The sequence below is a fragment of the Barbus barbus genome (assembly GCF_936440315.1).
Source record: "Barbus barbus genome assembly, chromosome: 35".
Lineage (NCBI taxonomy): Eukaryota > Metazoa > Chordata > Actinopteri > Cypriniformes > Cyprinidae > Barbus > Barbus barbus.
In genome coordinates, this window is record NC_136763.1 from 22,784,389 (window position 1) to 22,809,407 (window position 25,019).

A 25,019-nucleotide genomic window follows, 5' to 3' on the forward strand; every position below is an offset into this window, starting at 1 on the left:
TCTCAGGTAAAGTATGGCGCAGATGAAAATCCCAAAGTCTGCCAAAATCACAAAGGGACTCCAGAACCAAGCCAGAATCTCCCGTTTCACCATATGATGGTCTACTAGCGTCCGTTCCTCTGGTCCTCAGGAGATTCATATGGCGTCTGTGGTAGCAGATGTTTGCACGCTAGGCTATTATTCACCTGCAGAGCTGCGGAGTCTCCATGCATATGTGGACGCTACGATGAAAGGGTTGAGATGCATCGTGGAAAGTAGATGCTTGGTCAAGTTCATGTTAGCCACGAGGCATTGAAAAAAAGTCTGTCTGGCTCTTGTGGTTTAGTACTGTGAATAATGCCTATCCATGATGTAGAGCTCCATGCTCTCTGTAAAAATCAATGTGATCAATAATGGGTTGCACGCATTGGGAAATGACCGGCTCGCAAAGGGAAACGCTGATGCTCAGAGGACTCAACGACCATTTACTGAATCATTTTTAAAATGTTGCCTGGCTTTTAGGACTCTGATGACCATAATCTTGCTTTTTATAATTCATGGTGAACATTTCCATTAAGCCGACATCATAACTACTTTTTACTTATGTTACTCTTTATATTTATGGCCCAAAGCACTTTGAAGGGGTCACATTAACTATTATTTTAGAACAAATGTTGGTTGTTTTGAATAGGGTCATGTGGTATCAAATCAACAATTTCCAAAATTTCCCTGCCTCAAAATTTTGATTTTGTCAATAAAAAGCCAAAATATTAAATGTCATGGATGAATATTTACTAATCCACTATTTTGACAATAAAATGACAGTTTTCACCTTTCTCCAAACAGCAGCTTTGATGCATTTGATGTCAATGGTGACCATTCAAAACTGTGAAAGTACTTTTTCATTTTTTTTTTCTTTTCTCCAAAGTTTGCATGCCTGTAACTCAAGACGTATTAAAGATGCCTTAATGCCCTTTTAGATTTTGGGCTTGAATAAACTTTCCTTTTGGTGTCTTAATTTTTAAGGCCCTGTATGGTTCAGTTCCAGAGATAAATTGTTAAATTGTGCACATTTTTGGTGCTAAAAAACGTGGGTCACTTGCAAAAAGTGCTTTTGCCCATTTTTAAATGGTCACTATTGGCACATAATGTAACAAAGATTGCTAAAGTCAACAGATTTTACTAATAAACCTATCAATCTTTGTGTAAAACTAATATAATGATGCTGCCATCTTTCTAGAAATATTTTTTACCCCCCTGCAATTTGGCTCTGTATCTCAGGTGAATATTGTCATTTTGACCCCCCTCTACAAACTATTGGATTACTCAATAAATGTATGATAATGGCATTGAATATTTTGGCTTTCTTCTTCACTTATGTTTCGTTCAACAGAAATAATATAAAAAAAATCAAAAATTTGAGCTGGGTACAGTTCTTGAATATCGTATAAATATTTCACAATATTAATATTTAGTGCTGTATTTTTGTTCCAATAAATACAGCCTTGGTGAGCAGAAGAGAAAATCTCTTTGAAAAGTTAGTGTACTGTGTCCACTAATAAATGCACTCAACTTGACTTATTTGTCCAGTGTGATATAATGAAACAGCACTATTAACCATTACTCTTAACGTTAATTTTTTTTCTAAACAAAACTTGGATTCACTAGTACACCAGTATCAGCTATTCTGTCCTCCAGCTCCCATGGAGATTCACAGTGAAACCATTCAAAGTCATTGTTGTTGCCTATTTAGTACAATATTTTCAGGATTCAAAGCTCTGGTTCCTCTGAATGGACTAATTCCCATCAGGACAGTATCGCATTCAATCCCCCCTTAACTGCCCTTTAATGAACTGAGCAACAATTCCCCTCATTCTCTGACTTCAAAGACAATTATCAATGCGGTGTCACCTCAGTGCTGCTGTATCAGGTTTACACACGACTCAGGTTTTACAGGTTTTACCTGCGCAGGCACCAGAGTGGCAGCCAAAACAGAGCCACCTTGGTGACTCTAAATACAGAAGACAGGAAGTGCAGTGACAGAATAGCCGTCCGCTTTCTATCCATTACCTGTTTGAGATAAACAAGAGCTTTTTATGGCCCACTCGGAGAAAACTTAGATCAGCATTTACAAGCCGTTGCTCAATATATGTCAGTGAAACAATAGAGCCCTGCCGCCCACAACTGACAAATGATTTTCAAAGCTTCTACATTTATATATATTTCAAAACAGAAGATGGTATAAATACATTTTATGTATGTCCTTTGTTATTTTCAGCTTATTGTCTATGAACGTGTTTGTAGCTTGTTGTCGATTAAATTGAAATTAATTTCATTTGGTTTAAGTGAAAGGGTGTTGTGGCTGGTTGTCAAGGCATTAGTTTGCAGTTGCTAAGGTCACTTGGTATTCATGTTGCTTTCATATGGTTTAAAATAACTTTTTTTTTTTTTTTCAAGAAAAATGATATTCAATGACTTTAAAAATGTCATGTGGTGTAACCAAGTAAAACCATTTTTTTTAAAACTGATTATATTCAGTGTACACATTTGTTATTATTTTCAAACTTTATCATTCATTAATAATTGAATTTATATAGGGGTCCATTTATTCTAACACTTGATGTTAGTTGCACCACTTGACTTTGCACTCAAGTGATTTGGTGAACTAATATTTATTCAAATAGTCATAAAATGAGTCCATGTGCCAAATCATAGTATGGTTTTCAGTGTTTTTTTATTTTCTTCTCTTGACTTATTCACTTGCCTGTTATCTTGCTCATAAAAACACTGGAATATGAACATGATATGATTATGTAACACATTAGCACTGTTTTCTTGAGGTATATGGATCAGAGACTCTCCAGTATGGTTTAAGACAAGCAGGAGCTGGGGTGAGTTTTCTGTTTGGTTAAATCCAGCGGTCTGATAACCTCTTGTCTAAAGGGCAAAAAGGAGGTGCTGCTGTGTGTTTGAGGTGAAGCTCCAGACATCCTCCTCTTCCTTGAGAGGTCCAAGAACACCACAAACACACTTTTATCTCTATTTCTCTCATACACGCACAGGGTGACGTGCTTTACTGTTTACATTCTTATGATTTCTTCAATGCAATGCCAAAACCTACCGTATTTTGCTTTACGTGAGATGAAACGCTGCAGATATAATCAAGGCACATGGACTTTTGGCAGCAGCTGTTTACACACATCACCAGGTGTGTGTTTGTGTCCGTATGTGTTTTTTGTGTGTTTATGCGCATGTGCATGACAGGACAGGCTAATCCTAATCTCTAGAACACCTTTGCATCATATGCCTGTATCTGGACGATGACTGCGTGACTCGGGAGAGCGAGAGAGGATATGAGAATCATTTTGGAGGATTGACTTTAGGATAGAGGCAGAGATGGAGTAGAGGACAGTTTAGAGCTGAAGAAATCTGTAGTAGGAGGATGAAAAGAGAGAAAAAGGTTGGTGGAAGCAGTTTGGTGTGGGTGGAAGTGGGAAAACCGGACTGTGGGAAGGAAATCTGACATCTGGAGAGACTCTCCACCTTCAAAAAGGGGCCTTCAGGGCGACGAGAGGTCACACACACACTCATACCCCGACACATACGGACGCAGCGTGTGAAACTGGGGCTCTTAACTAGCTCTGAGGTCTTATTTGTGGTTGAGGATGCACAAACCCATGTCTCTTTCAGGTCCTGGGGGTCAACAGAGGTCACACTCATCTGATGGTCTCCAGATGAGAAGGAAACATCATGTTAGTTGGGGCTGTAGATTAGCATAGGGCTGCACAATAATGTTTAAACTGGTAATCAAAATTATAGTGACGATTATTAATCGTGGTTCTTTTCACTTGAGAACTTTCTTTACATTTCAGTGTTTTTTTTGTTGTTGAATTGAAAATACATAGTTTTTATTATAAAAATTTTATCAAACCATTAAAAATGAAATCTAATAAATATTAAAACCTAAAACACAAAATTATTAAAAATAAACAAATCATGCGTCGTGGTTCTGTCGTGAACACGCGTCAAAGACACGGAAGAGAAGAATTTGTTGAATAAAGTTATTTCTGTTTTCTTTGTGCACAAAAAGTATTCTCGTAGCTTCATAAAATTAAGGTTGAACCACTGATGTCACATGGGCTATTTTAACGATGTCCTTATTATCTTTCTGGGCCTTGAATGTAGTAGTTGCGTTGCTGTCTATGGAGAGTCAGAAAGCTCTCGGATTTCATCAAAAATATCTTAATTTGTTTTCGAAAACGATTGAAGGTCTTATGGGTTTAGAACAACATGAGGGTGAGTAATTAATAGCAGAATTTTCATTTTTGGGTGAACTATCCCTTTAAGAAGCTTTTCTCAAAAGCTGAAACAAGGGATGCACCGAAAATGAAAATTTTGGATGCACTTAGCCGAAAACTAAAAACCGAAAATGCTTTGTAATGATTATTTATTATTGTATTTAAATATTATAAAGTAATTTTGTAAGACTTTTTAATAACGCAATTTTAATAATACCGAATAAAAAAAACACACAAAACTGAATGGAATTGATATTAATATTGGTAACACTTTACAATAAGCTTCATTAGTTAACTACTTTAGTTAACATGAACTAAGAATGAACAATAGTTCTTCAGCATTTATTAATCTTAGTTATTTAATTTCAATATTTTACTAATTCATTATGAAAATCAACAGTTTTGCTTGTTAACAGTTTATGCACTCTGAATTAACATGAACTAACAGTGAACAACTGTATTCTCATTAACTAATGTCAAGTAAAATTAATAAATGCTGTAATAAATGTATTGTTCATTGTTCGTTCATGTTAGTTAATACATTAACTAGTGGAACCTTATTGTAAAGTATTACCTTTTAATATTTAATATCAATATATACATTTTTATTAATTTCCATACAACAGAATCAGATATAACTTTTTTTTATTTTTTATATTTGTCCAAATAATCTATAGTCATACAAATCTATTATTATCAGAGCATGTGAGCAGAGCATAGCGTCACGAGAGCGTCATTTTAACAGCGTTGCCCAGTACAGCTGTACTACAGCATGTTACAGCACAGTAGTGCTACTGCAAACAGGAACAGGTACAGTGAGGAAAAAATGATTTGATCCCCTGCTGATTTTGTACGTTTGCCCACTGAAAAAGAAATGATCAGTCTATAATTATAATGGTAGGTTTATTTGAACAGTAAGAGACAGAATAACAACAAAAAAATCCAAAACAACACATTTTAATAAAGTTATATATTGATTTGATTTGCATTTTAATGAGTCATAAGTATTTGATCCCTTCGCAAAACATGACTTAGTACTTGGTGGCAAAACCCTTGTTGGCAATCATAGAGGTCAGATGTTTCTTGTAGTTGGCCACCAGGTTTGCACACATCTCAGGAGGGATTTTGTCCCACTCCTTTTTGCAGATCCTCTCCAAGTCATATTAAGGTTTCGAGGCTGACGTTTGGCAACTCAAACCTTCAGCTCCCTCCACAGATTTTCTATGGGATTAAGTTCTGGAGACTGGCTAGGCCACTCCAGGACCTTAATGTGCTTCTTCTTTAGCCACTCCTTTGTTGCCTTGGCCATGTGTTTTGGGTCATTGTCATGCTGGAATACCCATCCATGACCCTTTTTCAATGTCCTGACTGGCTTCAATGCCCTAGCCCTGACGGTGCATGGCCCAGTCCATCGTCCCTTTAATGCGGTGCAGTTGTCCTGTCCCCTTAGCAGAAAAACACCCCCAATTTATAATGTTTCCACCTCCATGTTTGACGGTGGGGATGGTGTTCCTGGGGTCATGGGCAGCATTCCTCCTCCTCCAAACACGGCGAGTTGAGTTGATGCCAAAGAGCTGGATTTTGGTCTCATCTGACCACAACACTTTCACCCAGTGCTCCTCTGAATCATTGGCAAACTTCAGACGGGCCTGTACATGTGCTTTCTTGAGCAGAGGGACCTTGCGGGCGCTGCAGGATTTCAGTCCTTCACGGTGTAGTCTGTTACCAACTGTTTTCTTAGTGACTATGATTCCGGCTGCATTGAGATCATTGACCAGATCCTCCCGTGTAGTTCTGGGCTGATTCCCTTTAAGAGAGTGATCCTAATCTCAGCTCCTTACCTGTATAAAAGACACCTGGGAGCCAGAAATCTTGCTGATTGATAGGGGATCAGATACTTATTTGACTCATTAAAATGCAAATCAATTTATAACTTTTTTTAAAATGCGTTTTCTGGATTTTTTTGTTGATATTCTCTCTCACTGTTCAAATAAACCTACCATTAAAATGATAGACTGGTCATTTCTTTGTCAGTGGGCAATCGTACAGAATCAGAAGGGGATCAAATATTTTTTTCCCCCCACTGTATACTACATAGAAATTTCCCGTCAGTGCGTTATTTGCTTTTTCCGGTGAGTATGAGCGGTATATAAGCGGAACGCACATTCATAGAGCAGAATATTGAGCGGAGCGTCATACTGCTCAATGACGAGGAGAGTGAAACCTGCGTGCTGAACACTGCCGGGCGGTGCGGGGCGCCATGTACATTATGAAATATATATTTGGGGCTTATATTTTTGGCCGTTGTTCCAAACCCAAAATGATCTTCTGTTTTCTTTTGAACACATAAGAAGATATTTTGGAGAATGTTGGTAACCAATTGTTGGTATTCATTGACTTCCATAGTACTTTATGGAAGAATTACTATGGAAGTCAATGGCTACCAGTTACATTCTGCTAAATATCTTCTTTGGGTTCAAAAGAAGAAAGAAATTCAGACCGGACAGCGTGGATACATATAGCACTGTTGTGCTACGGGCGTCCCCAAGTTCGAATCCCCCCCCCCCCTCTCACTTTGCTTCCTGTCACTTCTACACTGTCCTAAACTAATAAAGCCAAAAATAAATCTTAAAAAAAAAAAAAGACCCTTCAGGATAAAACGCTGATCTGTGAAGTCATTTATGTGATGCAGCCAAGAATTATTGTCCTTTAACTGTTGTGTTTGGGCGTCGGGCTCATAGAGTCGCGGGGATTAATCAGCTTGTAAATTCTGCTGACATGTTCCTGATGTCTCACGAGTTTGCCAGTGTGTGTTTGCCGTCTGCGTACACCTGTTTGACACACACACACACACACACACACACACTTCACACACTGTAAGCGGATTCTGATTGTTGTCCTTGGCATGGTAGCCAAGTCTGTGTGTGTGTTTTTTTTTACGCTGTGGTCCGTACATTAAACCGCGTGTGTGTTTGAGGTCGAACTACAGTCTGTATTCATCTGTTAATATGCTTAAAGGGGCCTGTAATGAGAAATCTAATTTTCCTTCATCTAATTTAGCTTGAAAAGAGCTTGATGCATTACGTAGCTTTCAGCTCTCAAAACCTCCTCCTCAGGCCAAAAAGAGCATTTATTGAAATAAAAAAGATGTCTTGTTCTGAAACGTTTTGACATCAGATTCATTCATTTACACATAATTAACCACATTTTAAACTATAGTGTTATTGTTAACTGACTTAAACTATAAAAAAATTGGTGTGTGTAATTGAAATAAAGCCGAAATAAAATCTAAATGTTACATTAATGAAAATCAGAAACTGAATTTTGGTTAATTTGAAGTAACACAATTAGTAAAATTAAAACAAATGAAAAAAAAAAACCAGTAAGCTAAAATTTAAAACTGACCGACTAACTACATTAAAACACAAATAATTATTTTTATATTTAGTAAATTTCGAAAATAATATTCTTTTTTCCAGCTGTATATGTAATGCATAAATTTGCTTGTGGCATATAAAACATTTTTTTATTTTTTTATTATTGATTGAGTTTATCTAAACAAAGTCGCATTCAATTTTAATATTAGTCATCTATCATTATCTATCCATAACATATAAATATTTGCATCAGTGACACATTTTAATGCAGATTGTTTTGTGAAGCTGTCCTAATGTAATACAGGCTTTGCAAAGAGGCTGTTAGTGAAGAACGGGGCAGTGCAAACTGTTAGAGCCTTCAGAAAACAAGAGTCAAAGATGGCACGGTTAGTCGGAGAGAGGGTGAAAATGGTCTGGGAGAACCTAAATTATGACTGTTTGACTAAAATCATAAGTGGACCTCAGCACAAAAAAGTGTGTGTAGCTTTTGGTAGTTATTATTATTTAAATTAGTAATTCGAAAGAACACCGCATGGGAAATGAGCTTTCTATATATGTCTATGCTTCTGAGGGTTTCATGCAAATCATGCTGATGGTTTAGAGAGATACTCGCTGAGAAAAGTGCGGACAGACAGTTCTGCTCCGGATGGGAGTTCGGTGTTGCTCTCCAAAGCCCTTCCTGAGCCAATCTTTTCCTGTTCTTGCCGTAATCATAACATGAACGCATTCAAAATGTGAGAGAACAGGTAATGTGTAGCATACATAAATATGATCCAAATCTGGAGTGTTTTGAATATGAAAACTTCTGTTTATTCAGAAGTGTTTCGCCAGCAGTCAGATCTGTCAAAGGAAATCCTGGATGGGTCGCTTGGCTTTTCACACCTACAAGCTGAAGATTGTGTGTGCGGTGTTCTCTCTATCCCATTCCCATCACACAGGCGCTGAAAAGAGATAAAAGCCTATTATTGGTTTGATTGGTCCTCTGGCGTTTTTTTTCCACTAGACTCCTCAATGGAGTGGACACAGTTAATCTTATCAGCCAGACGGCTTCTGTGCGCCGCTGGAGTTCAGTCAATGCCTCAATCAAAAGACTAAAGCGTTTGTTTTTTGGAGACTTGGAACTGCTGAATGATGAATTTGACAGTAAAAGGCCGCCAAACTGCAGGGTTTGTACTGATGTCATCACCTTTTGTTAGCTTGTGTTCAGTGTGTGTGAGATACACCTCTGCAGATGGTCAATAGGGTTGGGATCTTTCTAAGGTCTTATATAAGGCAAAGCATTATAATATATAGCCTATATACACTGTAAAAAATTTCAAGTGGTTTCAACTAATTATTATTTAGTAACTAGTTCCACAGAAAGTTTACGTTCAGTCAATTTCTGACTTTAAAATGTTATCTGAATTGTTATTTTTTTAGTTGGCTCAACCTTTACTGAACTAATTTTAGAGTCCATTCAATTAAAATGTTTTAATTGGTCAAACATTTAGAAAACTACAGCAAGTTATGTCAATTAAAATTTAACCGTTTTCTCCATGTGTTTTATACGTTACCTCAAATAAGATTGATTATTTGGCAATTATCGTAAGAAATAAATAAACATGTATTTTTATAGTTTAACAAAATTATTAACTGGTGTTTATCAATCACTAAAAACACACACATTACGACACATAATAGCCTTTATTTCATAACAATCTCCATTTATAAAATTTTTCATACAGACTAAACAGGAATGAAGAAAAAAAAGTGACCTAAGGGTCAGTAAATTAACAGCAAATGTTCTTTTTTGGGTGAACTATCCCTTTAAAGCTCCAGTTGACAAACATTACATCTGTAATACAACTGAAAAATTCAGTCGAAACTTTAATGAACTAAGACTAAAATAAGACAAGGTGTTAGAGTATATAAAGTCAAGTCACGTTTATTTATATAGCGCTTTATACAACACTAATTGTGTCAAAGCAGCTTTACGGAGTCAAACAGGACAATAGTTTGTCAATAATGCAAGAGTCATTTTTCCAGTTTAAGTCAGTTCATTGGTGATTCAGTGTTGACATCATCCAGTTCAGCTCTCTTCCAATAATGTCTGTGCAGTCAGCCAAGCGTCCCCAAATAAGCAATCCAAAGGCTCGGGAGAAACCAGGCACAGGTTCTCCTCTGGCCAGACGAAACCAGCATGGCGTGGTTTAATTCTAGGCTGCAACACAGCTCCGATTGAGCAGAGGACTTGTCTGGTTCCCGTGGTCTTGTCCCGATGGCCAACGAGGTCTTCGGAGAGGATCTGTCTCTGGAGCTTTACTGTGGTTAACCTTAGTCGTATTAAGCATAATGACTCTTAAAAGAGAGAAAGACCGCGCGCTCTCTTCATATCTTTTCACGGCACGGAAACACAAAAATATCATCCAACACGCCAACATTTGCTAAAATTCATTATTGTAACACAGCTTTTGACATTAACGTTAAGTGTTTTATGGATTAAATATATACGTTTTAAATAAAATATTTACACTTTTTAATATACGTTTTGATAAATTCAGTCTAACGTTAAGCACAAATATTTAAATGTAACAGCTGACAGCTATTCAACCTAATTCATTACATACCTTTCTATCAAAGTTATCTGACATTGTCACGATCAATTTGGTCTGACACAGTTTAACTCTTAGTTCTTGTCATATTTTATTACCATTTTCTTAACTGTAGCGAATAAACTGTGATAATGTGAGAGATGTTGAAGGTGTCTGAATACATTTGGCTTTGACTATGTATGTATATAATATGAGTAATTTAACCAAAATGCAACCTTCATATTTTATAAAATATCTCACCCCATAGAAAAGTTAAATACCATTTTTATCTTGTTTTTACAAAGTTACTGTACAAAAGCAGATATTTTGAAGGATGTGTTGATAACCAAACAGTTAGGTGACCACTGAATTACACTGTAGTGATAGATAGGGTCAAGATATATCTCCTTTAGTGTTCAGAAAAGAGAAAGTCATGCAGGTTTGGAATGACGACAGTGTTTTCATTTTTGAGTGAAAGCTTCCATATCACTTTAAGTTAGATGCACTTCACTGCAATGCCAACATAAACTTATATCTGTGCATATTTGGATGGCCGCCCAACATTCCTGGGCTTTGTTTTCAGGAAATTGAAGAGTGCGAGGGTACGATCAACCAGCCACGTGCGGGATGAAAACAGGATCTGAAAGACAGAAAAATGCAAGGATGGCCATCCAATCACATGAGAGGACAGCGGGCCACATGAACGTACACGGAGACACATGCACTTCTGTCTAGTTCTGTCAGAACTGTGTCACTCCAGTCAAAGATCACTCTGCCGAGGTCTCTTTATCAACAAACAGTGTTTAAACTTGACTTACTGTCAGTTTTATGGAAATATTCGGTCTGATATCTTTTACTGTAATGCAAAGTCGCCCACATAAAAGGGCAGTTGAGTATCGCCAATTAACATTTATGGATGGAGAACCTCATCAGTGCCCCGGTCTAAAGGGCCCAAGCCAAGAGCCATTCGACTGGCAATAAACCGTTACAACCAAATCTTTCAAGTTTATACGGCCTTACGTTTATGAGTTATGAAACGAGTAATACGGAAGTAAAGCACGATTGTTTTGACATCATCACCTCCCCCTCCAAATCCAAAGCAAACTCTTCCTCCCATCTTTCACTCTCTCTGACCAGCGCCTGGAAAAACAGATCAGTGGGTCATAAGGGAGGGGCGGCAGTGCAGGAAACAGACCTCCATTTCCTCTCGTGATGGACCCTTTCACAGCCAGATCACAGACGTGATTTCCCGCACCCGTTTATGAAACTGATGCAAGGTTCTTCCCCAAACAAACCATAATCTTAAGGAGTTGAATGACCGCTCGTCTACTGCATGGCTTTGTGTCTGCCTCCAGCAGAGGCATTTTGTATTCGTCTCACTCACCGGTTGAACACACACAGGATCACTTCTTTTAAAAGCAGTCTCTCAAAACCACAAAAAGACATGGAAGTGTGTGCCAAGGCTAGTACTTTATGGGCATCAGCACAGCTCAGAGAAAAGCTTGTAGTGTAGTGAGAAAGCATTCAGCAGTTTTTGTTGTTGTTGTTGGCCAAAATGGGTAAAAAAGCATATTGTACATACAATTTATATAAAAAATAAATAAATAATGTATATATTAAAGAAAGGAAGAGGTCAGGTCTGAGTGCCATGTGTAGGTTCAGTAATTTCACTTTAATGACAACGAATAGGTTCTTTTTATTGCCATTAAAGTGAAATAACTGAACATAAACCTAGGAGCCTAAGAAAAATGCTCATTTTAGAAGAAAATTTCAAATGGCTTCTGCATCTGAACTCTTCAAATGTAGAAATATTTTGTACATTTTTCATATTTATATATTTTTAAATGTATTATTTTTTTTAAATGAAGACAATGTAAACATTTTACAAATATAAAAAATGTATACAATTAAATACAAATCTAGACAGAGAGGGAGCTGTATTTATTTATCATACATTTTAATTTTTATGTATTTTTTACATTTATTTTTACATTTAATTGAAGTGTTATTTTAGCTGTAAAAAGTTTCTAAATCATCCTTTTCATGGTAGGACAGTTGTTCTAGGTGAAATATTTTCATAAATTCATTACCAATACCAATTCGTTACTATCCAAGTTTGTAGTCCGTAAGATATAGCCTATTCCAGTTCAAAATATGACTGAAGTAATACAATACTGCCAAAGCTAGGTACATAAGCCGAAAACAGAGCAGCAAATGATTACTTTTTCTTCATTTAATTGATAAAAATTGACAGTAAAGACACACAAATGTTACAAAATAATGTTACGAAAGCCAAAATCGCCATATCTGCTTATAATGGCCATGTGATATAGCCTGTACACACACAGTAGTCAACATTTGAAGTGGATTAAAAGTGGTTTGAAGTGGTTTTCTCCAAGTAAACCAAACTTTGTTACATTTTACATCCCTTCCTGATATTCTATACTGTTTGAAAGGTACATGGTTTTCTGGCTTTGCATAGTTACGGCAGGAGATGAATGATTAGAAATAACTTTGCATATACAAGACTTGAAGGCAATATTACAACAACAGAGTCATGTTGACGCATTTAAAGTTTCATGTCTTACACCTATACTTTTGAAATTGTGAGGTTATATATATATATATATTTTTTTTTTTTTTTATTCCTTTGTTCTGTTTTGCTCTATCAAAAATTTCCCATTGTAAATCCATCAATACTTGGACGATACACCTCTAATGCTGCCATCTTATAACTAGAGTAAACTATTAGCGTTAAAATGCCACATTTTGGGAGAAAGCTACTTTAAACATGACTCTTTGTGGTTATGGTGGCTTCACACTGATCTCAGACCGCTTTAACAGAAGGATGTGGAGAGAACTTCCCTCTGCAGACCAGGAAGTGCAGTCAAAGCAGACTGATGACACACTTCCTTTTGTTTTTCGTACACGTAAACAAACAAACACACACACACGGAGACAGCAGGCGGACAGATGCGTCTTGTGTGAGGAGCGTTTCTGTCATGTGTGGGTGTCATGACTGTCAGACGCAAATGATGGATCACTGCAGATATTAAACTGGGAGGCCCAACATCTGATTTTTTTGTTTATGAATCCACTTTAGAGTCCCGCAGAAACACTTGAGTCAAATTCTGAATTGCCTTGACACATTGGCGTGTGAAATAGGTTGCTATTTGAGGATATACTTGAGTAGTTTTATGGGATTTTGTCTCTGACTCATCTAAAGTGTTTGGGGTTCATCTTTTTGCGTAATTAAAAACTGATAATGACACTGATAGCATTAGCAGGCCTTATTTAGAGAAAGCAACCCTATTAAAACCCCAGGCCCTGTGGGAATGAAATGTCTTTGTTCTTTGGAACATCAACATAATTATTTAGCAAAGCGTTAATAATCTCCTCAAGATGTTTAGTAGTTTATCTCACAGGAAATTATAAATTGCACGGCTCTTTAGGATAAACCGATCAAGCCGATAAGGATGTGCCTTCGCACACTGATCTGAAAACAGTTTGGAGGACTCTTTTGCAGGATTTCAGTGGCGTAAGCTGGTCTAGGATCAGGTTAGGATGCAGTGGATGTGTAATCCTCCAGCGTGGGGTTATTTTTAGTGTGTGATCCTCTCAGGGGAGCGCCTCATTTGTTGTGTTTGTCCTCCTGATCAATGCACTATAGATTACGGATCCCCTGACTGTGGGACGGGATAAAAGAAAGAGGCTAAAGCCCAGCTGAGGCCGGATAGAGAGGAGGATGGGTAGATTTGGATAGACGTGTGTGTGTGAAGCAGAAGGGATTGGGTCTGCGTTCTGTGCATGTGTGCTCTTGCTAATTGATTATTCACGGTTCTCTCTCATTTCCTGCCACATTCGACCGGTTTGTGCATCCGTCACAGCTGTAGATGCTAATGATCAATGTAACACCCAGAATTAGGGTTTAAATGTGACTACCATATGCTGGGACGTGTCTGCTACTTATACTGTGTTTGTGGTGTGTTTCATGTTTTGCTTCGTAACTCAAGGACCTACTTTGGAGTTTGTGGTGTGTGTTTGTAGTTGGCTTTGCAAAAATGTCCCCAGAAATGTGTTAAATTTGACTATATATATATATATATAGTCAAATTTAACACATTTCTGGGGACATTTTTGCATAGACAAGGGATGTGATGGGATGTGACGTTATGAACATTTGTTATCATGATTATAGTGACAAAAATGATCACATTTATCAGTATTATCACAGAATTGTTAAAATGTGCTGGAAACAGGGTTTGAACTTTTTCATTCACCTGCCAATTGGGCTACTAAATGTTTTAGTTACCAGCCATTCGTAACTTCTGCTAGGCAAAGTATTTTTTTTTTTTTACCAAAATAAACCAACAGCTTTGGGCTGTCCGCACTGGATGTGACGAAGCGGGCATTGCAAATCACTTGTCAGAAAGTCATAAACCGAACAAGGCATCAGTTTACTGTCGGGGATTTGTCATGTCGTGCCACATCCAGTGTAGACAGCATCACTGATTATAATGGGTTCTATAGTATTTTGTTGCACCGCTCGCATCCGGTGTAGACACGGTGTGAGTCTTCAGTCGTTTTTTGACTCTTCGTTATTGCTTCAATGCAAATGTGCCCGCTGCTCCATTATTTATCTGGTAAGCTAGATAAGCTCTATGATTTCATCAAAAATATCTTAATTTGTGTTCCGAAGATTAACAAAAGTCTTACGGGTTTGGAACGACATGAGGGAGAGTAATTAATGACAGATCTTTTGTTTTGGGTGAACGATTCCTTTAATGAAATGAATAGTACTTTTGATAAATTGTTTATAAATAAACTAATTATTGACTACATAAATATGTTTTATTGCATTTACTTAAAAATAATTACTTGGGGCAGTTACGGTCATTGCACACTGAGTTAGAAATTTTCGCATGCAAAATGTTCAGTTTTTTCGTATTCCCCATCCATTTCCTATCAAAATGCATGCTACGGATGCGAAAACGCAGAAAATCAAACCTGATCCGAATTTTTTTTGACGGACGAAAGTTTCAGAGGCAGTGTGCAAACGTGATTACAACAACGTGAGGTCGTATTTATTTTTTAACGTGCGAAAATTTCGGACTCTAGGCCATTAGGGTTGGTCTGTTGTAATTCGAAATGACTTTGTATAAAAACAATAGTCTTAGCCTGTGGTATGTCCTCATTCATATAAATACATATAAAAGAGAAGGTGGTGGTCAGTCCACACGTAACATCATCTCTGTCTGTGTGTCTCAAAAACAGGACAATAGGGCTGTTATCATCAAGGAGCCATGGGGTCTAATTCAACTTAGTGGTCATTACTATACAATGGAGATTTAATTAACCTTGATGTTAACTTGGCAAGTATTCACTTGTCCGTTAATGAAAGTGCTTGCTACTGTACATAAAGCTTGCAACGTTTGCCCCGCCTTCAGGGTCTTCTGATTGGTCCAGGATTTTGGATCTGACATTGTTGAGCAGGTTGAAATTTGACATATCGTCTTAAAAATGCGGCACTCAGGTGCGAGACGCCACAAAAAACATGGAACGCAATCTGTCTAGCACATTTACATAGAAAAAAAATGGAAAAGTAGCATGGCATAATGCACAGTAAAAATAGTGATTCATGCTTTAATTTCTAGTATCTCTTGCATATTCCATCTCAAGCATACTCTTCAACTCTTCAATGACAAACACTCCTTGAAAACACTTGGTACACTTAATTTTGATCAAATATATTAGAAGTAAAATTGCTCTGTGTGGTGAAAATTATGCCACAACTGTGGGACAGTTGTATTTTTTTAAACATTTAAGTAGATTTCACATTACAGTAAAAATCTATTTAAAATCTATTTTAATGTTTTGCTTGGTCATTCTTTGTTTAAATTATGATACTTTTAAGCGTGTTTTTATTTTTTAAATGGATTTTCCTAGTATAAGATTGAAAGTCTCTATTTAGGACAAGAGTAAAACAATAAAATCTATTGATTAAAAAAAAAAAATATTTTTTATTTATTTTATAAAGAAATAAATAAAAAAAAGATTTAGTTCCCTGTTAGTAGATTTATTTTTAAAACAAAATGTAATGAAAGCTCTTAATTACATGGGGACTGTCTAAGATAGTTTGGTAGCTACTTTACACAAGTCTTCTGTCTTTATCTGTCTATTCCTATTTCTTTTTTTTCTCTTTATTTCAGATCAAATTTAAAATCCTGTTTTATTAGACTTAAGAGTTGGCTAGCTGTCTCTCTTTAAACACTGAACCATTAATTTCTTGGAATTTAGTAGTTTCTGTGGCAGAGCAGATCGTCAAATATGCTAATTCTGACATGACTTGAATGCAGATTTGTCCATGATTCTTTGCCTTTGTTATTATGTGTTGTCATTTTTGTATGTATTGTTCTTTTCATCAGGATCCGGCCGCAGATGGCAAAGGAAAAGATTGAGGGATGTCACATCTGCACCGTCGTTACTCCCGGGGAGCCCCAGCTGCTCTTGGGTAAAGACAAGGCCTTTACGTACGACTTTGTGTTTGACTTGGACGCTCAGCAGCATCAGATCTACAGCGCCTGTGTTCACAAGCTGATCGAAGGCTGCTTCGAGGGATACAACGCAACCGTCTTCGCTTATGGACAAGTAAGATCTACCACACTTGTCTACACTTGGACAACTGATAAAACGGCGTTTACACTGATTGTGAACCAGAAATGGCAGATGAGTTAGAACTGACACTTTACCTGAATCATATCAAATGCACATCCATATGGTCAGCTCATTAATTTCTCTCAATTAGTACTAACACTTCACCGCCAGTCTGCCGTGACCCTGTGACCTTTCTCTTTTCCTCTCGCGCTGAAAATTTGGCCTGAAAATGTCATAAACATTTTAAGGTTCTTGAAACCTAGAAAACTTCAACAGATTGTATATTAATAACTTTGAAATGGACAAAAAGCAGCATGCACATTAAAATGACCAATTTATTAATTCAATTATTTATATTTTATTCTATTCATATATAATATTGTATTAAATATTTTTTAATTAAATGATTAATTATAATTACAGATATGCCTGGTTTCACAGACAAGGCTTAAGCCTGGTCCTAGACTAAAATGTAAGTCTGAGCTGTTTCAGTTGAAATAAACTTGCACTGATTGATCTTAAAATATATCAGTGCCTTTGTTTTGTCTCAAGATGCACACCAGTAATGTTTTTTTCTAAGCATGTTTATATAAATGATTTAAGTCCTGATTGAACTATGACCTAATTCTGGTTTAGTCTAAACCCTGTCTGTGAAACTGGGCCTTAATCTGAGTAAATATGGTTTCAATAGATTTGATATTCACATCATTTTAAATGCCAACTTATGATATTATCTTGTTAACATTTGCAATTGTTTGATTAGATGCCTGTGAAAATCTTATTACAGTCAAACAGTGACAAATGCATAACTACCGTCATCCATTGACAATGCTTTGATGCTGATATGTGACCCTGGAGCACAAGACCAGTCTTAAGTCTCTGGGGTATATTTGTAGCAATAGCCAAAAATACACTGTATGAGTCAAAATTATAGATTTTTCTTTTATGCCAAAAATCATTAGGATATTAAGTAAAGATCAGGTTCCATGAAGATATTTTGTAAATTTCCTACTGTAAATATATCAAAACCTAATTTTTGATTAGTAATATGCATTGCTAAGAACATCATTTGGACTATTTTAGTGGCGATCTTCTCAATATTTAGATTTTTTTTGCACCCTTAGATAACAGATTTTCAAATAGTTGTATCTCAGCCAAATATGGTGCCATTATAACAAACAATACATCAATGGAAAGCTTATTTATTTTAAAAATTGACCCTTATGACTGGTTTTGTGGTCCAAGGTCACATATTACAATGACTAAATATTGTTTGGTTACAGTTTGTACTCATGTAAAGATGTTCTTTGTCGCACAATGGTTTACTGCTGTTTATGCGTTAGTGAATCAAGCCAGTGACTAAATGATGAACTTCACACTGTGCCTGTTAGTAGCGTAGTTGCTGTTAGCCAATCACAGCAGTGGGGCGTTTCAATTGAAGTCTCAGCAGTCATACACCTATCAAGAGAGCGTTCAAATCAGAGGCTAAATTCAAGGTAGAAAATACCCATTTATATCTAAATTATGACTCTTTTTGATGAATTATAAGCAGACCTCTGGAAACGAATGAATTGTAATTTAATTGCCCCTTTTAATCACTAGTTGTGTTTTTTTTTTTTTTTTTTTGTGTGTGTATATATGATTGTATATTGTGTGTTATTCATTTTTATTCTTGTAATGGATTTTGTGCATGTTTTTGATGTTTGTTGCAGACTGGTTCAGGAAAGACTTATACCATGGGCACTGGCTTTGATGTAAGCATCTCAGAGGAAGAGCTGGGTATCATCCCACGGGCCGTGCAACATCTCTTCCAGGGCATCCAGAAACGCAGACTAGATGCACAGAGCGCCGGCATGCCCCTGCCAGAATTCAAAGTCAGCGCCCAGTTCCTGGAGGTGAGACTTCATCAAATATAGAAATATTTTTTTTATTTATTTATTTATTTATTTTTTTTTTTGTGGTAGTTTTGCTGCCATTTATAGGGCCCAATGAAATCAGTTTAGTTTTTTCCCAAATTGGGTTTTGTTTTTCTCTAAAAGCTGTTTTTCCAATTTTTCTTTATCCTGTTTTTGTTTTTTTTTCTTTCCCAGTTTGAATTTTTCTACACTTTAATGGTTAAATTACATTTAAGTAATCAAAAAGCATGGTTAATTAATTTAAATCATGAAATGTATACAATTTAACAACGATTTATTAAAAGTTTAACAAAAGCAATACTTTTAGGGCTCTGTTTTTACTGTTTTTGCTTTTATTTTTACCAAATTCTGTGTTTTATGCTTTCACTTTTCTGGATTCCGTGGTGGTTCAATTAAGTTGTAATAATGAAAAAGCATGTCTAATCAATCGAATTGATAAAAACAAGTTAATAATGTATTACTTTTTTTACAACAATAAATTGATTTTTTGCCCCATGATTTTTTTTTTTTTTTCAGCAATTGTTTATTTAAATTTTTCTGATAATCAAATGAAATATTTATTTTAATAAGCAAAAAAAAAAAATTTATTAAAAATAATGAAAAAATAAGCTTTTAATCAAGTGAAAATTAAGCAAACCCTTTTATTTTTTGGCAAACAAAGTGCTGTACAAGTATATCAGAGGTTTTTAAATTAAAGAACAATTGTGTGATTATTTCTTAAAAATTAGTGTTGTAGTAATTTTATCATTTGTATTATTAGTACCTTTAGATGTATATTCTACTGTACAAAAGTAATATATTTCTGTCACAATTTCATCAAGTTAAACCGAACTTTTATTTTTATGGGTTGCCATGATTATAGTCGAATTGCACTGAAAAAAAAAAATGTTTTGGATTTACTTTTGGAAACAATTGTCAAATAATTTAATCAAATTTGCTAGTAAATTTCACAAATAATAACAAAACAATTCACATTTAATTCAATGCATTAATATTAAGCTTATTTCCACCACAGAATAAAAAATAAAAAAGTTCAATTTCCACTTACTATCCTTTGATTTAGACTTTCCCCCCCAGAATAGTAATTAAAAGTCCAAATTGTGAGTAATAAACTCTCAAAAAAACTTTAATTATGAATAAATTACTAGTGGAGTTAAAAAAAAAAGTTGCAATTACGTTATTACATAAGCTTCTATACTTACTCGTTTCTGAGAAGAAAGGCTGAAATAGTATTTTCTCATAAAAGTACTCCAGTGTTTGTTTTATTTATAACTTCATAAACTCTTTTCTGCAGTGTGCATTGCGTATGATGACAGACGGCTGGAGTCTGGTAACAGTTCAGTCAGATAGACTCGACCTGAGTGTGATTGAGAAGCAACTGCTCTCGATGACAGTATAGGAAACATTACTCAATCAGTCATTAGACGGGAAGAGGCGCTCAGCTGGCAGGCTGCGCAGACAGCAGTGTAGCTGTAAACCGATTAGCCCCTTCCTCGTGTAAAGTCCCGGCCTAGGTAATGAGTTTAAACCTGTAACGGGCCGTTTTAACGCTTGCTGTCTGGCACAGGCTGCTGTTTTTTCAGCAGATCCGCGGCTCGCTGTGGAGAATAACTCGACAGATTTGTCTCAAGTCCTGCGGCAGTGAGCAGTCGCCGTCCCTTGGGGTGGCTTTAATAGGGCATTAAAGTGCCCTTATTTCATTAGTCTTGTCCTTTCCAGAACTCCTTTGTGCATTGTTTTTCTATGTTAGCAGTTTGATTTATTGTTTTGAACCTTAAATAGATTTTATCAAGTCCCTCTGTGTCACTTCCTCAAGCGAGGGAAGCTGGGAAAGCCCTGTCCACTTCTTTTTGTTTTTTCATTCTCTCTTCAGTTGTAGTTTTGCTCATGAGTTATGTTACCATTTATTTGTCATCAGCTTGTGTGGTCTCTGGGATTCCCGAGGTCGAACATGCAAGGCTCTGGCCTTTTGACCTCTTTGACCTTTGCCCTCTAAATGTTACGGAGTGTGTGTATTTGTCTTGCAGCTTTATAACGAGGAGATCCTGGACCTGTTCGACAGCACACCTGAGGCTCGAGGCCGGAAGTCCAACATTAAGGTCCATGAGGATGGGAGCGGAGGCATCTACACCACCGGAGTGACCTCACGGCTGGTCAGCTCAGAGGAGGAGGTCAGATATCTGCCTGGGTTATTTACTGGAGTCAATGAAATAAACATTGACATTAATTGCTGCATTGTTTTGACAACAGCTACTGTCACAGTTCCACCCTAACGTTATTTCCCATTGATTATGTGTTTTCACTCAGAAATGTGACAGATGATGGAGGTGAAATGCTTTGTGAATGTAATGCTATTGTTGACTTCGTTTATTTGTTTTAAATGGCTCTTATTACCCGATGACTTGAGGACAATAGCAAGCTTTAGTGAGCATAATAACAGTACTGTGTGCTTTCTCCTCAGCTGCTGCAGTGTCTGAAGCTGGGCGCTCTTTCCCGCACCACCGCCAGCACGCAGATGAACGCCCAGAGCTCCCGCTCTCATGCCATCTTCACCATCCACCTCTGCCAGATGAGAGTCTGCCCGCAGCCACAGGTACAGCACATCAACACATCAGTCAGGAGCCGCTTTAGATGCTCACAGTGCTGCCAACAACATCTGACAACACGTGTGAATATTCATTAAAACTGCATTTCGAAAGCCATTAACGAGTTTAAGCAGGTCGTAAGTTTTAAAGTATTAAAATTCATAGAGCTCAGACTGCTGCGGTAGAAAACAGAGTAATTATATAGAAACATCAACACTGAACATGTCAGCGCACATTAAAAATGCAGGGATGGTGACGGTTGTGCACATAATTTTGCATTTGTAATTTTAAAATGCTTGTGTTAGTAGCTTACAGCTGCAGTTGTTTTTTAACTCTTCCAGGTGAACGGAGAGATGAATGGTGTGTCTGATGACTCCATCTCTCAGCCCGAGTATGAGACGCTCACTGCTAAGTTTCACTTTGTGGACCTGGCTGGATCAGAGCGGCTCAAGCGCACAGGAGCCACAGGAGAGAGAGCGAGAGAGGGCATCTCTATCAACTGTGGCCTGGTACGTGTGATATTTAGAGTATAGTGGCTTTCACACCGGGTGAGTTTTAGGAACTCAGAAATAGGAACTAGGCACCGGGATGGTCCCCTGACAACTACAGTTTCCCCTAGGGCCATTTTTCTGCTTGCATTCTGTCATCTAAAGGTGATTTGCATTACCTTGTTTATCAAGACACAATGTTTTGATGGAATGAAAAACTGAATTATTTAAATTCTGGTCTATCATTTGGCTTCAGAAATCCAAATCTATATGCACTACATATCAAAAGTTATGAGTACCCTTTAACCATGAGTAGATAAACACTCCAGAAAGTTCTCAGCACTAAGCCAACACCACAAAACTGGCTTCGTCAGGGATTTTCAAAGTCCTACACTTCATTATAAGTGTGACAGGTTTTTTAGCTGAGTCAAGTTTATCCATGTTAACTAAGGTGTGAAATTTATGTTGCATTAATTCTGCATCCTTCTACATTCATTACTGCACTCTCACTGTCTTGCTGGTAAAGTTATCCGAGTAGATGAAGGGAAGGAAAGGTAATTACATTGTGAAAGTGTTCTGAAGTAGAGCTGAAGACTGGAAGAGAGCCAAGAAGAGCCATTGTTCGGAGAGCCCAGAGCCCAATAGAGCTCTATTGTTTTTAAAGCCTAGTTACTCATTTGTAAGAGAGCCCATTTAAAAGCTTTTAATCTTCGATAGCAGCATGCGATGGAGCGTGACCGGGTCTCTCTCTCTGTGTGTGTGTGTGTGTGTGTGTGTGTGTTTGGCAGCTGGCCCTGGGTAATGTGATCAGTGCATTGGGAGATCAGAGTAAGAAGGCAGGCCATGTGCCTTACAGAGACTCCAAACTCACACGCCTGCTGCAGGACTCGCTGGGAGGAAACAGGTAACATCTGATACACCACAAGTGTCACATTTTCACTGGGAACACCGTGTCAAATTAAAAGACGTTTTTGTTGAGTTGCACACACGTGTACTTGTATCATACTAGGTAACTCCCTTTGAGCTTTATTGTCTTAAATTAAGCTAATTATAATTACTATAGATTACCATACCCCTAATTTGTGACATTTTTAGATATATAAAAGATATTTACAGTAGTCCTGTTATGAAGCTATGAAGTTTTTCAGGTTGTACTGAAGATAGCTTTGTGGACCTCCAACTGACTTCTATTGTTGTTTAAGAAACTGCTAATTATAATTACTGTACCACACCTTTTACAAGACACATATTACACCTGTTATTGTTGTATGTGAAATAAAACATTGTTCAGTTTATTTATGTAGCATAGTCTTTACATGCACATACACATTGTTATTTTTGTTAAATTAAGATACAGACCATTCCTACTTCTAACCCCACCTCTTTTATTATGACACATTTATTGTTTCGCTTATGCTTATTTACATGGAATAATTAAATATTTTTATGACTTGCTGCAGAATTTAAACAAGGGCCATGATTCATTAATATCATTTAAAAAATATTTTATTTTATATATATTTTATTTGTATTATTTTATAATAGTTAATCTCCATAAATATTAAACAGACCCAATTCAGAATTTACAAATCAGGGGACATAGTTAATTGCGATTTTATTTAAATTTATCCATTTATTTTTTTATATAATATAATATAATATATTATTCATTTGTATTTTTAAATAATTAATCTCAGAACATTAACATTGAATTAACAGCCCTAATTATTTCAGAATGTACTGTACATACAAGTCAGTGGGCATAATTAATTGGGATTATTTTTAAATTTATTTGAGATTTATTTATTTTATAATTAAAAAATATAAATTTGTATTTTTGAATAATTCATCTCAGAAACGTAACATTAAATTGACAGCCCTAATTACTTCATAATGTACATACAAGTACAGGGGGCATGATTACTTAAGATTTTTAAATATTTTATTGATATATTTTTTATATACTTTTTTACATTTTTAATATGTATTTTCAAATCATCAGTTTCAGTAAATTAACAATACATTGACAGCCCTTTCTTTCTTTCTTTCTTTCTTTCGAACAAAACACAATATAAAACAAAATATATAAACCAAGGAGAAACCACGTCCCAAAGACATTATACATTACAAAGTGTCCGAAAAGGAGTGGGGTGAAGCAAAATCTTATTATTTTTCCCACCCTCTATACAATATGGGTATAGGGTATTAAGCCCTAATTATTTAGTCCCTATGTGATACTATATCTTGAAAGCTTTAACTTCTGTCATTGTTGAGACAGTTTGTCTTACACTTAGTTTAGAGGTCTCGGATTGTCCATGCAAGTTCACACACTTGTAAACGTTGCTGTGCACAGTGCAGTCATTGTGTCTTGAAGGTTAGGCATGCTAACAGTGCACTGCATCAATCTGCGTGGAGGCGCAGCGCTTGGGTCTCTCAGCCCACAGTGGACGGCACAGACTGCCCATATATTCTTATGATGTGGGTTCAGAGGGGGAGTTGATTGAATTAAACATAAGGGACTGCAGACAGACAAAGACATTCAATCCCAGCCGCATCCACAAAAATATGCGGGCAGCGTGTGCAGTCCATGAAAGCGTGTTTGTGTTTATCTGTCATCTGTTTGTGTTTTATCTGTTTGCCTTGTGTGTGTTTGTGAAAGACCCTTATGAATTCCTTTGTATCTGTCTAGTCGGACTGTGATGATTGCCTGCGTGAGCCCCTCTGACCGTGACTTCATGGAGACCCTGAGCACACTGAAGTACGCCAATCGGGCTCGCAACATCAAGAACAAAGTGATGGTGAACCAGGACAAAACCAGCCAGCAGATCAGTGCCTTGAGAGCAGAGATCGCACGCCTACAGATGGAGATCATGGAGTACAAAGCGGTAAGGAGAAGGACCTGGAGGGTCGTGGCATTCTGGGAAGAGTTAGTCTCCAGGCGTCTTTTCCCACCCTCAAGTGAACAATTCAAATGGACAATCATTTACTCGCCCCCATATCGAAAAATGTTCTTCTGTGGAAAAAAGAGAGATGTTTTGTAGAATATCCTGGCTGTTCATTTCAAAACAATGAAAGTGAATGGGTGACTGAGCTGTCGAGCTCCTAATAATACTAACAAAAAGTACATAAGTATTCCATGCTACTTTTGCACT

General features: G+C 36.8%; 1 protein-coding gene across 1 annotated transcript in view; it reads left to right on the top strand.

Moving 5' to 3' along the window:
• Positions 1-25,019, top strand: part of LOC306855031 (kinesin-like protein KIF21B) — an 85,924-nt gene that overhangs the window by 10,761 nt on the left and 50,144 nt on the right. The window contains exons 2-8 of the mRNA XM_079393417.1: positions 16,650-16,872; positions 18,591-18,773; positions 20,822-20,965; positions 21,256-21,387; positions 21,721-21,888; positions 22,656-22,771; positions 24,557-24,752. Coding sequence (XP_079249543.1) covers positions 16,650-16,872; positions 18,591-18,773; positions 20,822-20,965; positions 21,256-21,387; positions 21,721-21,888; positions 22,656-22,771; positions 24,557-24,752 — 1,162 coding nt within the window. The remainder of the gene's footprint in view (positions 1-16,649; positions 16,873-18,590; positions 18,774-20,821; positions 20,966-21,255; positions 21,388-21,720; positions 21,889-22,655; positions 22,772-24,556; positions 24,753-25,019) is intronic.